We start from the raw sequence: 15,376 nt of genomic DNA, 5'->3' as shown, positions 1-15,376 counted from the left end.
CATTGCAGATTAAACAAACCGGCTTTAAATGAGAATAAACAAAAAAAATAATCTTCCTCCCTTTCAGGGTGAAAATGGTAGTTCTTGGCTTGCTTCAGCCATGTTAAAGTTTCCGAGTGCGCTCTGACCACTCCGATGAGACTGATTGCTAGCTGCGTGCTATGGCTAATGCTGCGTTTACACCAAACGCGTTTTCTGGGGGACTGTTCGCGTCTGTCGCGTGCAACCTTCCGCAGGATTCGCAGGTTCAAAAAATGTTTCTCTATTTGCTTCATATTCGCGTCTGAAGCGAAGCTCCGCCCACCAGACTCCCAAAAGGCGACAACCAGGCTCTGTTTGTTTCCACCATCAACTATGGAGGACCCCTGTCAATTCACTGCTCCTTACCCTCGGAAGGGGAAGAAACGTCGGCTTTCCTGGCTTCACCAGGTCAACCAGCGACACATCCAACTCGGTGAGCTTCACTGCCTGCTTCAGGAGCTACGCCTGGATGATGACTGCTTCCAGCGGTACCTGTGGATGACCAGCACCCGATTCGACGACCTGATGGGTCGGATTGGCCCACGGATGTCCCGGCAGGATACCAACTACCGGAGCTCCATCTCTGCAGCCGAACGACTGTCTGTCTGTCTCCGGTAAGTTTCATAAGCAACCGAAGATGCCATAATTTATCAGACACATCTCTCAAATACACAATAAAGATGGATACTATATTAATCCCAAGGGAATTTAAAAGCAGAAATATTAAAATTATTGTTTTCTGGAGATACCTATTCTGGGAGATAAGGCCTGCTTTATTATTGTTTTTATCATAAATATATTACAACTAAAATAAAAGTTAATCATAATAAATTATTTACTATTGGTATTTTTTGTCCTCTGGAGACCTATTCTGGAAGATGAGGCTTGTTTCATTAATATTTATTGTTTTTAACTTATTTATTATTAATAATTCATTAGTTATTTACTACTGTTAATTATTGTCATCTGGCAACACATTCTGGGAGATAAGGCCTGTTCTCTCTCTAATCTCTCCACCTTTTATGCACATGTACACACACCCGCATTATATATATCTGATTGTCAATGATTTGAGCTTTTCTATGTTGATCACTGTGCAGGTATCTGGCCACAGGTGACTCCTTCAGGACCACAGCTAACAGCTTTGGATGAGAGGTCTTCACATCGTACTTCTCTGCAGGAGTTATTCCATGGCTAGACATATTGCACCAGCACACACAAAACGACTATTTTAAGAGCCAACCACCTACTTCTATAGAGCAAACTTCCTACTGTATTAACGTGTATAATAAATATGGAAGAATGGGGAGAGAAACGTCTGTCAGCTTCATTTTTAACCAGAAAGAAATAATTCAAGAAACCTCACCTCTGAAATTAATTTAAGGCATTAAAGGTCTCGCAGAGAATCAATATGAGGAAACTATTTATTCTTGCATGAACAAAATATATAACCTTGATGTGGTGTACACATAGCTGTTAAGATGCATTGATAGAAATAAAAAAGAAAGCAAAAGTACACTTCAAAATGTGTTTTTAATCAACAATTCTGAAAGAACACCATGTACATTAACATAATACCTCAATTTTAAACAAACTATTTACTTCAATATTATAATACTTACATAATAAACAAACTAGTATAAACAACTATTCACAATGTGGTTCCTGCCATGCAAAGAGTGTCGCCCATCCAGCCCAATCAAAAACCTAATTGAAATTTTCCAAATTTAGTGTTACCGGATGATAATGAAGAAGTTTAAACTTTGAAATTTAACGTTCCCTAAATTCTGGTGGCACTTTTTGTACTGTAGGAAGCAGGTCTCTCAAAAACATCTCATCCTCAGTCAGAGCTGGTGGTGGGTCTTGGCTGGGCCTCTTCTTTGCTCTTTTTCCTTAAAAATAAACAAACACATTATATATATAATAGCTTATCAAGTCACTGTTACTTAAATAAGATCATAGATATATTTTAATTAAACATTAAATGAGGTAATGATCAACATTGTCATCACTGATATACCAAGCATTTATAGATACATTTTATTTATAACAGAATGCAAAACAACTTCTGTCATGTTCATATCAGATGGCTTGGCTGCACTTGTTTCTCATCAGTGAAAAAAGCTGGTGTTAGCTAATGCTATCCTCGCTCACTGCCGACTTTCAAAGATGAAAACTACAGAGAGAACATTTACCTGCTGCTCCCACCTCCTCGCTGATTCTCCTCCACGCCAAATCCATCCTGGTCCTGGTTAAAATAACAGGCCGTGTCATACAGCTCCCGGCGGTCACACACCGCTACCATTAGCTTCTCCTCAATGGTTGAACGGGTGAAAATACTGGTTTCCGTGTTGCCTGCCTGACGTCATTTCCAACAAGGACTCCCGATTGGCTTTCGCGCCTGCGCGTCACGCGAAACAGCCGCTGTGCAGGGTTTACCACCGGCCACTAGAGGCCACTGTAGGTCTCTGCTTCGTTGGTGTCTGAGTTAGTCAGGAGGCATCCATGTTTTCTACTGCTTCCCTCCTGCTAAGACGTGTTTGTGAGCTGTTCCACTTATTTCATGTGAGTTTGCTCATTTATATTTGTTTTCTATGTTCTTGTATATGCTTTAGCTTTATATAAGAGTTATAAGCTCCTGCTTAGCTGCACTTTTGTATTTGCAGGTCTCATTCATCTCTGTCATTAAAGAAAATCATTTGACAGAGGAGTGTGTTTCTTCAAGAATGAGACATGGTTGTTGTCGAGTGCTCTGTCCCTGGCTGCACTTTTGAGACGGGAGATGTGTCTGAGGCCATCGCCCTGCTGATGAATCATGGTCTCGCCCATCAGATCCCACCTGTCATGGCCACGCCAGCCCGGGCCCCACTACCTCAGGGACCAACACTCGATCGTCCTAAGGTTGACATCGGCATATCGGTGGAGGAATGGAACGTGTTCACTCGTCGCTGGGATGTTTTTCGTGCTGGTTCAGGCATAGGCGACGCCCAGGCCCCTTTCCAGCTCTTCCAGTGCGCTGGGCCTGATCTCGGGGACAGCCTGTTGAAAGCTGACCCCAATGCTGCTTCCAGACCACTGCCTGAACTCATTGCCGCCATGAGGTCACTTGCGGTCTTCCCTGTGGCTACATGTGTCCTGCGTACTGAGTTGCTCCAGTTACACCAGGAATGTGATGAGACATTCTGTGCTTTCACTGCCAGAGTACGGGGTAAAGCAGAGACATGTGCCTATAACGCAGTATGTGTGTGTGTGGTAGGGACGTGGACTACACCGACCACATCTTATCAACGAGATTTATGACTCCGATATACGGCGTGAAACACTGGGCATACCTGATGTGATAAACAAACCCGTGAATGATGTGATTGCGCTTGTTGAGAACAAAGAAATGGCTCGTAATGCTCTCCCAGTGTCGACCCTATCGGCCACGTCGTCATTCCAGCGCTCTCTAAGAGCACCGCAGTTGAGCGCTACCCCAGCCCCAGAAGACAAGGCGAGGCAGGCCTCATACCCAGACTGTAAGAGCGCCTTTAAGGTCTTCACACTGGGGCCTCGTGGATGGAATACTAAACCTCACGGGGTGTGCATTGACTGCTATAGGGCACGCCGTCGTAAAAGGCGGGAGCATCGGGCATTGTCTTGAACCCGGACAAACTCCAGTTTGCGGAGAGGACTGTTGATTTCGCTGGTTTCAGAGTCTCGGATGCCACTATCGAGCCGCTTCCCAAGTACTTGGACGCTATACGTGATTTCTCCACCCCTGACTCCACGACGGACATCAGGAGCTGGTTTGGGCTTGTGAACCAGGTTTCCAACTATGCCCAGTTGCGCGACACAATGGCACCCTTTAAGCCGTTTCTCAGCCCTTGTTGTAAGTTCTCGTGGTCCCCTGAGCTGGAGGAGGCTTTCCAGGTTTCCAAAAGGGCCATTGTTGAGGCCATCCGAGAGGGCGTTGAGATTTTCGACATGCAGAAATGCACCTGCCTTCGCCCTGACTGGTCCAGGCGTGGCATTGGTTACTTCCTGCTTCAACAACACTGCAGTTGCCCATCCGGCATCCCGGACTGTTGCCTTGGGGGATGGAGGATTACCCTTGCCGGCTCACGTTTCCTGTCTTCGGCGGAGCAACGCTACGCAGCCATTGAAGGGGAGGCCCTAGCCGTCACCTGGGGCCTTGAGCAGACTCGATACTTCATGCAGGGATGTGACAGCCTTGTCGTTGTAACTGATCACAGGCCTCTGGTGAAGATCTTTGGCGACCGGACGCTGGATGAGATAACGAACTCTCGTCTGTTCAGACTTAAGCAGCGTACTCTCCCATGGCACTTTGATATTGTGCATCTGCCCGGCAAGAGTAATCACGCAGCTGATGCAGCCTCGAGATATCCTTCCCCCTCGACCTCTCCTGACGATCCTTCCCTGGGGTTGATGAGTGCTCCCGATGATGTAGAGTCGGTGTTTATGGCATCCATCAGGGAGGATGCACAAGAACTCGGAGCCATCTCCTGGACTCTCCTCGCGTGTGAGACTGCGGCAGACGCATGCCTCGCCCACCTCCTGTATCTCATCGAGCATGAGGGTAGGGTTGATGTGGACGACCCTGCGCTAGCGGACTTGTCTCCAGTGTGTGGGTCTATCTACGCGCAAGATGGCGTCCTACTTTACCAAGACCGTGTTGTTGTCCCCCGACCCTTCGCAATAGAGTCCTCCGGCACCTTCGTTCTGCCCACCAAGGTACTTCGGCGTGCCCGGGCCATAGTCTATTGGCCTGGCATGTCAAGGGACATTCGTGACATCAGAAACAGATGTGCAGACTGCAACCGCAATGCCCCATCGCAAGCGGCCACGCCCCCCCTTGCATCTTCCCCACCATCCACACCATTTGAGGCGGTGTTTGCTGATTTTTTTGACTATGGGGGTCGCCACTACTTGGTTGTTGGGGACCGTCTCTCAGACTGGGTGGAGGTCCTTAGTTCCATGGCGGGCACTGACCTTGGTGGCTCGGCTGGCCTGGTCCGCCACCTCCGGTTGTTTTTTGCCACCTTCTGCGTACCAGAGGAACTCTCGAGCGACGGGGGACCGGAGTTCACGGCGGGCCGCACTGAAGACTTCCTGCGCTTGTGGCACGTTAGACATCGCATGTCCTCGGTTGCCTTTCCACAGTCAAATGGGAGGGCGGAGGTGGCCGTGAAGACTGCTAAGCGCCTCCTGGCGTCCAACACTGGCCCAACCGGTGGTCTTGATCATGATCGTTTTCTGCGTGCTATGTTACAGTTGCGTAACACGCCGGACCCTGACTGCAACACTCGCTTTTGTTAATAGACTGGAGAAGTTTTCAAACCCGCATATCCGGCCGCTCTGGCGCCGTGCATGGGTGGCTAAGGAGGATGCCCTTCGGACCCGTATGGCCCGTACTACAGAGTCCCTGCGTGCCCACTCAAGGCCACTTCGCCCATTGGCGCTCGGGGAGATGGTTTTCCTTCAGAATCACAGGGCCCGAGCCCCCACAAATGGGACAGGTCGGGGGTGGTTGTGGAGTCATTGGATCATGATCAGTATCGTGTCAGGGTCGACGGGTCGGGGCGCCTGACCTTGCGCAATCGGAGGTTCCTCCGTGCCTTCACACCGACTTCGCCCTGCGCCAGTCTGCGTCCCGCTGCGATGTTACTGCCACCAGTGTCTTTGGAACCGGGGCCCCAACCTGCCCACCCAGGTACTATGGTCCCGTTTGAGGTCGCCCCACAGGTGGATGGGCCTTGTGAATCTGCGGCAGATTCCCCCTCTCCACCGCATGGTGGTGACGATGTGACTGCGACTAACACCCTGCCCTTCTCGCCCTCCGCTTCTCCATCCCTGCCTTTGCTTTCCCTGCCGTCGCTGTCAGGCTGCGTGAGGAGGCGGCCTAAGCGCTATGAGCCGGAGTCGGGCCGTTGGGTACAGGACTGAGTCCGTTCACCTATTGCAGTTTGTAGCTTTAGGGACTGGGGGGATGCAGGGTTTACTACCGGCCACTAGATGCCACTGTAGGCCTCTGCTTCGTTGGTGTCTGAGTTAGTCAGGAGGCTTCCATGTTTTCTGCTGCTTCCCTCCTGCTAAGACGTGTTTGTGAGCTGTTCCACTTATTTCATGTGAGTTTGCTCATTTATATTTGTTCTCTATGTTCTTGTATATGCTTTTGCTTTATATAAGAGTTATAATCTCCTGCTTAGCTGCACTTTTGTATTTGCAGGTCTCATTCATCTCTGTCATTAAAGAAAATCATTTGACATAGAGGAGTGTGTTTCTTCACGCTGGAGTTCAATATTTTCAACTCAAGCGAACGGCGAATATCACGAAAATCGGGAGCGCGCTTGCAGCAACCATCGCTTTCCATGCGCGAAACAGTTCGCGCCGCCCCACCAGCGAATAATTCGCCTCCCAGCGCGTCTAAACCATTGACTTTGCATGTAATCTGTTTGCTTGTGCCGCAGAAACCGCGTTTGGTGTAAGCACAGCATCACAGCTGTCAACTTCCTGTCAGGTTGAATGTGACCTTTTTTTTTATTTTTCTCTTTTTTTATATACAGTATACTTTTTTGTGGACGTGTTTAAGAGTCTGATAGGGTGCACATGCAAGTACTAATAGACTGTAGCGTGAACAAAAAACCAACTTGATTTTTTTCATTTTTTCCAACACCCCCCGCGGTCGTCTTAGGAGCAGTTCGCGGTCAACCAGTAAACCGCGATCGACTGGTTGGCCACTCCTGAAGTAGAGCTTTGTAGGCTAACATGATGATTTTAAATAGGGATGGACAACTTTTTCATTTCCGATATGATACAGATATTGCAGCCTTGCATATCGGCCGATACCGATCTGATATCAGCATGAATCATACATATTTTTATTACTACTTCTTTTTTTTTTTTTTTAATAAAAAAAATAATTACTGATTTTGTAGTGTGGAATGTTAGAAAAGGCTTGATCAAGTTATGTTACTCAAACAGAGAACAATGGTCAGCAACAGTAGGTATGAGAAAAAAACTGGCCCATTTATTATTAACCAATTGGTTACATACATTTAAACCTTCAACATAATATCTACAGTATTCTACAATTGAATAAATATTATATATATTGGAGATTTTAGATGCAGTCCGATAAAATTCGATATTCGTTTTCTGGCTGATATTGGACCGATTTAATATTGGATCGGGACACCCCAGAACTAAATCTTAAAATCTAGCTACAGCTTTTTCAGACAGTGATTTACTATAGTGTACTCTTTTCTCAGAATTTAAGCAGGCTGATACATTGAATTCAAAGGATAACAAAAAGTGATCTAAAAAAAAATAATAGGATTTTGAGGATATATTGTCAGGTGATCAATATCTAAACCTGTTATAACAAGGTTCAGGGCATGATTAAGATAATGAGTTGGTTTGTTCACATTTTCTGTAAAGCCGGTTGAATCTAATACTGAGGTAAATAATTTATTTAGGCTGTTGTTTTCATCATCAACATGAATGGTAAAGTCACCTAATATGATAGCTTTATCGGTGCTCAACACCAGATCAGTGAGAAAGTGAAAGATTTCAGAGAGAAACTGTGAATATGGACTAGGAGGAACTATAACCAGTAAGATGGGATTTTCAATTTTATTTTTGGGATTACAAATTTCAAGAGAAATGCATTCGAATGAACTGTGGTTAAGTTTGGTTTTTAAAAGTGAAAGACTGCTGCCACCCCCCTCCCCAACCGCCCTCACGGGGAATATGATGGTTCTTATAGCTGGGAGGGCTGGCTTCATTAAGAGCAACAAAATGCACTTTACTTTTTTTTTTTTTTTTTTTTTTTAACTAGAATGACCGATAAGTATCTGTAGTATTTTAGTTCAAGCTTGAAATGGTTGGGTGCGCTTGTTTGCCCATGAAAAGCATTTGTTCAGAGACTGAGCGACACTGTCATGTTGATTTGTTGACATGTTTTGTATTTTTGTGGATTTTATAGATATCTTTTGGAATAAAGAAATGTAAAATGTACTTTATTGGTACCATATTAACATTGTTTAAGAAAAAAATAAGAAAAGTGGAAAGTTAATTATTCTCACTAAATTCTGCATTTTTCAGATTGCCCACTTCACTGCTCCGACAGTCCCAGTGCTTGGGGCCCGTAACACTAGCAGAGGAGCTAGCAGCGCCAAGACACTACTGGAAAGAAAAGAGAGCAGAAAAAAGGAGAGGAGCAGTTCAAACACCATCACCACTGTCCCATCTGTAACCCTGCTGGGAACAAAGCTTTCTGCTTCTGAGAGAAGTTCCAGTAGATGCTAAAATGTAAATGGTCCTTCTTGACTAAAGTCTCCGCCATAACACCAGGAAACAATTAGGTTCCCAATCTTTTCCAAATATGGATCCAGCAGAAAAACTTGCGGTGTCTGCCTCCATTCCCAAAGTTCAGCTGCACAGATTACAGGTCCAGCAGCCGTCAGTCACTGATTGTGTTTTCAGTGAGTGGAAGAATGTGGAGCAGCTGCTCCCAGAGCGTCTCCACATAAAGGAGGAACCAGAGACGCTCAGTGAAGGTCAGGAGGAAAACAAGCTCTGTGTGCAGCAGGAGACAAACAGTGCTGCTTGTCTTGTTAAATGTGAAGATGAAGAGGAGAAGCCTCAGGTCTCCCAGCTACACTGGAGAACACAAACAGAAGTGAACATCAAGGAGGAACCTTCAACCTACAGTTTAAATGAATTATTTAAAAGACAAACTGTGGTAATTAGCAGCAAAGGACCAGAAGCAGCCCAGAACCCAGATCCAAGCAGTTTAGTACGACAAGGTCCTGATGGAACGGAAACAGACTCGTCTCAGACAGAAGATAGTAGTGAGGATGATGAAGACTCTGATAGATGGCAGAAACCTCTGTCAGAGTCTGAAACTGATGCTGAACCTGACTTTGACTCCACCAGGAAAAAGAGAAAGATGTCTGACTCTAGGAAAAGTGCTGAAATGGGATGTAAAGCTTTCAAAACACAGATTAGTTCATTTCAACAGATTTGTTCAAAGAAGAAAGTTCAGGTAAAAATGACATCTGAATGTGTGGGTGGTAAGAAAGCATCACTCAGTAAAGCTTCAAAACTGAAAATCCACACTAGAGAGAAACCATTCAAATGTGACGTTTGTAGTAAATGTTTTTACCAAAAGGCTTTCTTGCAGATACACTTGAGAATCCACACAGGAGAGAAACCATTCAGATGTGATGTTTGTAGTAAATGTTTTAACCAAAAGGCTTCCCTGCAGTTACACATGAGAATTCACACAGGAGAGAAACCATTCCAATGCGATGTTTGTAGTAAATGTTTTAACCAAAAGGCTTCCCTGCAGTTTCACATGAGAATTCACACAGGAGAGAAACCATTCCAATGTGATGTTTGTAGTAAATGTTTTAACCGAAAGGCTTTCTTGCAGCTACATTTGAGAATCCACAGAGGAGAGAAACCATTCAAATGTGATGTTTGTAGTAAATGTTTTAACCAAAAGGCTTCCGTGCGGCTTCACATGAGAATCCACACAGGAGAGAAACCATTCAGATGTACTGTTTGTAGTAAAAGTTTTAACCGAAATGCTTCCCTGCAGTTACACATGAAAAATCACACAGGAGAGAAACCATTCCAATGTGAGGTTTGTAGTAAATGTTTTAACCAAAAGTCTTCCCTGCGGTTACACATGAGAATCCACACAGGAGAGAAACCATTCAAATGTGATGTATGTAGTAAATGTTTTAGCCTAAATTCTAACCTACGGGTACACATGAGAGTCCACTCAGGAGAGAAACCATTCAAATGTGATGTTTGTAGTAAATGCTTTAGCCTAAAGGCTAGCCTGCAGCCACACATGAGAATTCACACAAAAGAGAAACCATTCAAATGTGATGTTTGTAGTAAATGTTTTAACCGTAAGGATCACCTGCAGAAACATATGAGAGTCCACACAGGAGAAAAAACATTCAAATGTGATGTCTGTAGTAAATGTTTTCCCCAAAATGCTGCCCTGCTTAGACATGTGAAAACGCACAAAGGAGAGAAACACTTAGAATGTTTGTAAGAAATATTTCAAACAAAAATGTGAACTCAAGGTCCACAAGTGAATCCACATATGAATTTCAAAGGTGATGTTTGTAGTATAGAATAGAATATATTTTATTGTCAGATATGTACAGCGACATAAACAAAATTTGTTGACTGCATTTAATCTTCCCCGAGGAGCAGTGGGCAGCCACGGTGTAGCACCCAGGGAGCTGTTGGGTGAAAAGACTTGCTCAACATCCCACAGTGATGGCCCAGGAGAGATTTGAACCAGTGACCCTTCGATTTGTAGAATTGTGAGGCGCTCCATGCGCCCCCCTCCCCTCCCCTCCCCTTCTGAATGAAACTTTGCGTGCACACGCACACTGGGGAACTTTTTGTGACTGTTTTCTCTATAGAGACTAGTAACAAATGTATGAACTTTATCTTGTGCTCTTGGAGAGTTTTCTGATGTTTTAGAGACATGAAACATACCACTTGCTGCTGTGAGGACAGTAAGAGGCTCAGAGTCACAGCTGCTGCTCCAACACAAGCAGCTGAGCAGCAGCTGATCAGAGCAGACACACTCCGTCCACACTGCAGATGAATTGGGTCTGTCCTTTCCACCTTAGATCATTTCTCTCTCACTTTCTGACTCAGGGTGGACTGCGCTGACTGAAAGCGGATTGCTCATATTTCACTGCACACACCGACTCCGCAGACAATGTTCCTCCTGAACACATTTGTGCCTTTATTCTCTTGCTTCTCCACCTCGGTCTTCCTTTTTCCTCTTGATTTGCCGTGTAACCGCTGTGCCAAAAGCCGTATTAGAGACTTCAGATGGAATATAATCTGTCCTTATTCTCAGCTCGGGGACGCAAATTGAGTTTTGACGAGCAGCTTGAGTAGCCAATAGTAATGCTTAAAACAGCTCATGGGATCGCCCTGTTGGTAGAAAGATCTCTGGTTGGTTGGAGTCCAGCGTCACGCTCCTGTATTTCTAAAGCTTATTTACAGAGATTCACTTAGCACATTTTGGATTACAATATGCAATACAACATAAGATGATTATAGATTTTTGACCAAATAAAACAAAAAAATTAACAAACTGTTTTTTTCATTTTCACTGTTTTTTCCTAAATGGCCTCCAATACTGATGCCTTGTTTTTTTTATTTTCCTTACATGCACACAATTTTGTTTTTTGTTGTCTTTAAACTTTTAAAAATTTTCGAAGTTGGGTTTATTATCCTCATTTGAGTTTGTATTTTTTTATAAATGTTCAATAAACGGTTTATTATTATTAAGGTTTTGAGTGATTTTACTATTTTGTAATTTACAGTATTCGAATAAACAATTGAATTTATTGTACATTAATACAAAATTAAACATTTAGACATGTTATTTTGTCATAAGTGCTGATTTTAGTAAGCGGTGGGAAATGTAAAAGAGAGATGCGGAACCTTTGTGTGGGAGGCGTTCCCCTCAGGTTGGGTTTTACGGTGCAACTTCCTGTTTCCTCTCAAACGCAATCTGATGTGAGTCCATCGTCTTCATTGCTTTCACTAAATACTGCATTTTTCAGGTCAGTTCACGCTGTAACTCGCCACACATTCTACAATAAGGCCATTATTACCTAATGAGTTATCAGTTTGTTACACTTATAGAAGCCACTGGTGATTCTTGGACAATGTTTGGGGAGTTTGTCGCTGGGCTGAGATCACACCTGTCAAGTTTTGGATTTGAAAATATGAGAAATTTTCTGTTGCCCGCTACGAGCCGTCCCACCAATAGACTTTATTTACGTAGACGCCGCATCGACTGTGGAGGGACGCATCTCCAGCGCCGCCATATTGGAACGGTGCTGGTGGAGGTAGCGGTGTATGGACATGTACGGGATAATATATTAACAGGTTGTTATAGCTATAGTGTTTATCCCTCTTGACCCAATGCGGAAGAACTGAAGCAGAGCGAGAGTGTGAAAAAGCTTATTCTTTTTCTGGCTACATTGCTCACATGTTTAAGGTTTACTTAAAGGCTGGGATACACTGCGCGATTTTTTCCATCGTTGTACTCAGCTCCAGCTCAAACTGCAGAGCCCAAATGTGCGCAGCTCACGATGCATGTTCTCACGCTGTACGGACCGACGATCTGACTGCTCACACTGTACGTTCATACGCGACACATCGGGGTCTTGTTTCCGGAAATGCAACGTACAAATTAGAAGAAAAACACTGAAGCGTCACCATTAAAACAGACGAAGAAGAAAAACCCGGAAGTAGAGAGACACTCGCAAATTTCAGCAAAAAGAGCTTTAAAAAAGAAAAGAAGGCAATGTGCTGGACAGACGTGGGCAGTACATTCCGTGTGAGCGTTTACGGTAAGCCGATCCGTGTCGCTGCTTCAACTGTACGATATCCTCACGAGGAGCGACTGGATTTCAATCCTTACGACCCTACGATTGCTGATCGGGAGCTGGTTGTTAGGTGTTAATCGCTTCTCGTGACCCCATGTATACTACACGATGCACAACACACGATCTCGCAGAGACTCACACGATCCCACAAAATAGACGCACGAGTCGAAAATCAGCTCAAAATAAGCCAACAAATTGCACAGAGTATGCCTGCCTTAAATGGCAGGCATACTCACACAGCGTCTGCGCGAACACAGAAACACGTGTTAAAATGAAAAAATCAACATGACTATGCGGACCGAGGGAATGGACTCTCTACTAATTGAACTCTGGCAGGTTCACCCATGCCTTTTTGACGTGGGCTCACAGAATTACCACGACCGCAACAACTGGGAAAAAAGTTGGAGGGAGATAGCTGCTCAGTTACAATTGACTGGTAAGTGTAATGTCTTCATCCAGATAAGCAATTTACCAGTTGTTGCTTGCTTGCATATGCCAATAAAGCAGTTTTGAATTTTTATTGTTTTGCACAGCACAAATGTTTCTATTTTTAATATTTATTATTTTTGTGTGTACATTGTTCTATGTCACACTTGCTTTGGTGATGTAAACTTGTTTCTCATGTAAATAAAGCTGTTTTGAATTGAGAGAATAAAATATTAAATCTAATCCCAGATAACACTATGCTTCCGAGGTAAAACTTGCATGAGTGTGAGTGAATTTGTTATTGATTTAACTATTGCAATGATGTTTGATCAGCAAGCAATCATTGATGGTAGCAAATACACATAATAAAGTACATGTTTATTGTTTTTCAGTGAATGAGGTGAAAACACGTGTGGCATCACTTCGAATGCAATACGGTAAAATGCAGAAACCCAAGCCCAGCAGCAGTGGCCTCAAACCACCGACCAACAAACAGAAGTGCTTACTACAGCACTTTGATTTTTTTGAAGGCTCATGTCATACACAGACATACCGAGTCCACGCTATGAGTAAGTTTGTAACAAAGTTGTATGAATACATACACATACACCATATTTGTGAGGGAACATCATCAAAGTCAGAGGAAATTATAGGTTCAAATGTTTTTAGTCTAATAAATGATATTAAGTTAATGAATAATCATAATTTCATTCTAACACGGTCAGGCCTCGTGATAAAAGTGTAAAATTAGTATCTAAACTAAATTGCACTGATAAGATCTTTGCTTCCATGTTATAACTTTCCCCCTGTGGGCTTTCTGTGCTGTTTCCTACAGGTTGACAGAGCCGGAGGACACAAGTGCAGCAGAGGAGGGAGATGAACAGTTCAGTGTGGGAATTGACCTAGAAGTCTGGAGTTCTTCGAACACTAGTCCAGTTTCACTGATGCAGGAAGAGGAAAACACCGCAAACAGTTCACATGCCACCGAGTCCACAAGTCATCCTGTCAAAAGACCTAGAGTGCACACACCGAAAACCAAATCAGCTTAGCACAGCATTGAGATGGCCAAACTTTCCCCGCTTCATCAGGTCTAAAACACATTAGCGACCTCCACGGCAGATGCTGAGGCGCTGTTTGGCCAACAGGTAGCCACAGAAATGTGAAATGTAAAGGACAAAGTACTACAGTTAAGGTTTAGGAGAAATATCATGATTATGATTTATGTCTCACAGGAGGTCCAGCAGGCTGGCCATTCTCAATTTGCAGGTTCACAGGCGAGGCCACCTTTGTATCATATGCCCCCATCAGGTCCAGTCACCTCCCCGAGACTACCAGGCCACATCCACCCAACCGATGGCCTTTATAAACATGTTGAACTCCAAGTAGCTGGGTATCTTATATCTAAAATGTTCCTGCTGTTTAAAGGCTCAAAACCTGTAGTTTTGCACTGATGTAATTCATTTTTTGTGACACTGAGAATGTGACTTTGCCAGCTACCTCAATGTTGCGGTGTGATGCACACCTGTTTGCACATTTTGTTATTCAAATATAATTTTGTTTTTTTGAAATAGTATTTACTATTACATTGAAGAAACACTTTGCATTTTCCACAGAAGTAGATTTATATTTGTTCATATTTGAAAATATTTTTTATTTACCACTTTGCAATCTTAATAAAAAAACATAACATTTCAAATATTGTACGTTTTTATTTCAAGTCACCTGTAACAAAATGTACCCAATTGTAAAGAAACTGTTGCTCATATCACTGATGATACCCCCCTTTAAATGAAATGAGAAATCAGGTGTGGATCAATCCATAGCCATATTGTTCAAGGTCAGAGTGCAGTCAATAGAGAAAATAATTAGATTTGATACAGCATAGACCAAATAATGAACCAGCAGGTGACAACAGGGCAACAAGTCTCTTTTCCTATACCCAATTCAGTTAATGTTACCTTGTTGTTTGCTAGTTAGTCTATTATGTATGAAATTCTCTTTTTCTACGAACAGCACTGAGTGACCTCAAACAACAGAACTATGGATTGATTCACACTGGATTTGTCTTAACTTTGGTGTCTGATCTACCTACACCATGTCTTTTTGCCAAGAAACACTCCCTGCAGGTGTGACAAAGAATTGGCAAAGAACGTCTCTTTGCTTCCACTGAGGAATTCCTTGCTTGGCCCAATGAAACAGACTGAAGTGGTCCCTCCCTTCTCCGTGCTCCTTCGACCTGCTGATAGTTTGTGTCCTCAGAATCCACATAGCCAGGTGGTCCGTAGGCCTCAGATTTCTGGTTCCGGAGAAAGTTGTGTAAACAAAGGCATGCGAAAAGAATGTTAACAACCTTGTCTGGATCCATGCAAATAGTTGTCCTGAAAACTGTAAAGCGATTTGCTAATATTCCGAAAGCATTCTCGACAATGTGGCGTGCTCTGGAAAGACGATAATTGTAGATCCTCTGACTGGCGTCTAGG

At 43.7% G+C, this 15,376-nt stretch overlaps 1 protein-coding gene across 6 annotated transcripts in view; it reads left to right on the top strand.

Annotated features, from left to right (window-relative positions):
• Positions 1-15,376, top strand: part of LOC114460136 (gastrula zinc finger protein XlCGF26.1-like) — a 34,816-nt gene that overhangs the window by 5,153 nt on the left and 14,287 nt on the right. For 2 of the 6 annotated variants that reach the window (XM_028442191.1, XM_028442185.1), the window contains exons 2-5: positions 8,128-11,639; positions 12,807-12,906; positions 13,289-13,465; positions 13,732-14,324. In XM_028442191.1, the coding sequence (XP_028297992.1) occupies positions 8,408-10,096 (1,689 nt within the window). In that variant the 5' untranslated portion in view covers positions 8,128-8,407 and the 3' untranslated portion in view covers positions 10,097-11,639; positions 12,807-12,906; positions 13,289-13,465; positions 13,732-14,324. Of the gene's footprint in view, positions 1-8,127; positions 11,640-12,806; positions 12,907-13,288; positions 13,466-13,731; positions 14,325-15,376 lie in introns of those variants that run through there. The other 4 variants (XM_028442201.1, XM_028442204.1, XM_028442194.1 and 1 more) reach the window with 3 other exon arrangements.

This window comes from Gouania willdenowi, chromosome 3 (genome assembly GCF_900634775.1).
Source record: "Gouania willdenowi chromosome 3, fGouWil2.1, whole genome shotgun sequence".
NCBI classification, from domain to species: Eukaryota; Metazoa; Chordata; class Actinopteri; order Blenniiformes; family Gobiesocidae; genus Gouania; species Gouania willdenowi.
This window is presented reverse-complemented; position numbering and strand designations above follow the sequence as displayed.